Genomic DNA, 1929 nt, shown 5'->3' with positions numbered 1-1929 from the left:
GGCGCCGGGACCGGGACCCCCTGCCCCGCCCCGCCGCGGGGCGCAGCGCGGCCAGAGCCCCGAAGGTGGATCTATCCGAGCCGCCCGCGGGGCGCGGAGGGGCGCGGAGCGGAGCCAGCCGCCGGCATGGATGTAAGATTTTACCCGGCTGCCGCGGGCAGCGCCCTGCCCGGGGACCCCGCCAGCCTGGACTTCGCCCAGTGCCTGGGTTACTACAGCTACGGCAAGGTGATTCCTGCTCCGCCGCCTCTTGCCGCGCGCGGGGCCGGGGGCCGGGGGCCGGTGCGAGCGAGCGAGCGGAGCGGAGCTCCCCCCGTGCTCCGCAGGTTGGGGCTGCTAGAAGTTGCCCGTAGCGGCGGGGAGACTGGGTGCCTCTTCCCCGGGCTTGTCATGTACTTACAGCCCCAGGGGCTGGGGGTGGGCAGCTGGCTTGGGCTCCTGCCCCTGGCAGGCGGCGGCACCAGGGAGGTTCTGGGGCAGATCTGATACTTTTTTCTGTCCTCTCCCCCCCTCCTTTGCTCCCCTCCACCCAAAGCAAATGAACTTGTCCCTTGCCCTTTCCCCCCACCAGGCAACAACGGGTGGTTTTGCAGGGCCCCTGGGTGCACACCTGCACTGAACTTGGCCAGGGCAGGTCCCGCTTCTGCTGTTAGGGTTTTGTTTGGGCAGAGCTCTCCTGGCCCGGGGGTTTCTAGGTACATCTTTCCAGGAGGGTGGGAGGGGAACCTGCTACCTGCTCTGTTCTTTGCAGTGATGCCAGATGAAGTCTCTAACTAGCACATTTATTCTAAGCCTGAGGATTAGCTCAAGGTTCATGTACCTGGGCTGCTGCCATTGAGAATGCAGCTGCGGATGTGGCTGTCAAGAAGTTGTGGGCCGGCTCGCTGCATGTGCCACTTGCCTCTCTTTTTGTGGCCCATGTACTGTGTAGAACAGATGTTTGCAGGCATAAAGGAATGGGCGCTCCCCGATGGCCACGTTGATTTCCAGAGATGCGTTGAAATATGTATGCGGGCTGTTTGCTTCCCAAAGTCTCTTAATCTGGGAAACACAAAGTTAAGAGTGACACGGGGACTTGCGCTGTTTTGAAAAAGACTTGGCTGTTTGCACTGTGATGTGTCAATAGCACATTGAGCTATTAGCGCTGGGCCCTCACACATGCACATAAAGATCCCTTTCACACTGTGTTTTTCCTGGTGCTGTGTTTGCCCAACTTCTGGGGCCTTTTGTGAGGCAGGATCTGAGATGCTGGGGGAAGGAAGGGTGCTGCATGAAGTGTTAATTTAAGGTAAAATCTGATGTGTAGAATCCTTTGCAAATTTCTAGATAAAGTTTGAGGCAACTGTAGAGAACTACAAGAGGGAGAAATAATTTGAGTTCAAAACCAGAGGAACGGTACCTAAGTAGGTAGAAACTTTCTCTGGGGAGAGTTACTTCAGAGTACATTTTTTGCTCCCCTCTACAATAGTTGTAATTTCACTGCTGTGGTCTTCAAGATCTGGTGCTGCCTTGCTATTCAAAACGTACAGATGCACTTTCACTGAGAGATGTAGAACAGCGTTCCCGGGGAATGTACGCAATTCATGCATTGCGCGTGCTCTCTGCGAATACAACACTGAGGCTATTAGCATGCTGCTTTGTTAATAGTTAATATAAAAAGAAAAAGAGACACAGTATCATGAATTAAAGATGAAGTTGTCAACCTTAACTTTGAATCCTGTTAAAGACTGCAAGAGCTCTAAATGCCTGGGAAATATGCACTGTTGTCTGGTATGCCAGTTAAATTTGAAAGCTTGCACTCCTTGACATACTATACACTTACTGTACCTTTCATGCATTGTGTTATGTACATCACACACTTATTTTAGGGGCTAGTCTTGTTTTGTATGAATTGCTGATTTGCTGATTTTTTTTTTTTTTTTTTCATCC

General features: G+C 52.8%; 1 protein-coding gene across 4 annotated transcripts in view; it reads left to right on the top strand.

The window, feature by feature from the left end:
• The first annotated feature begins 6 nt into the window (after positions 1–6).
• Positions 7–1929, top strand: part of TOX3 (TOX high mobility group box family member 3) — a 126966-nt gene continuing 125043 nt past the window's right edge. For all 4 annotated transcript variants that reach the window (XM_019505705.1, XM_019505704.1, XM_019505707.1 and 1 more), the window contains exon 1: positions 7–228. In XM_019505705.1, coding sequence (XP_019361250.1) covers positions 127–228 — 102 coding nt within the window. In that variant the 5' untranslated portion in view covers positions 7–126. The remainder of the gene's footprint in view (positions 229–1929) is intronic.

This window comes from Gavialis gangeticus, unplaced genomic scaffold, assembly GCF_001723915.1.
Source record: "Gavialis gangeticus isolate Ggan-Ray unplaced genomic scaffold, GavGan_comp1, whole genome shotgun sequence".
Taxonomy (NCBI): Eukaryota; Metazoa; Chordata; order Crocodylia; family Gavialidae; genus Gavialis; species Gavialis gangeticus.
Note: the sequence above shows the minus strand (reverse complement) of the source record. Positions and strands in the feature narration are given on the sequence as shown.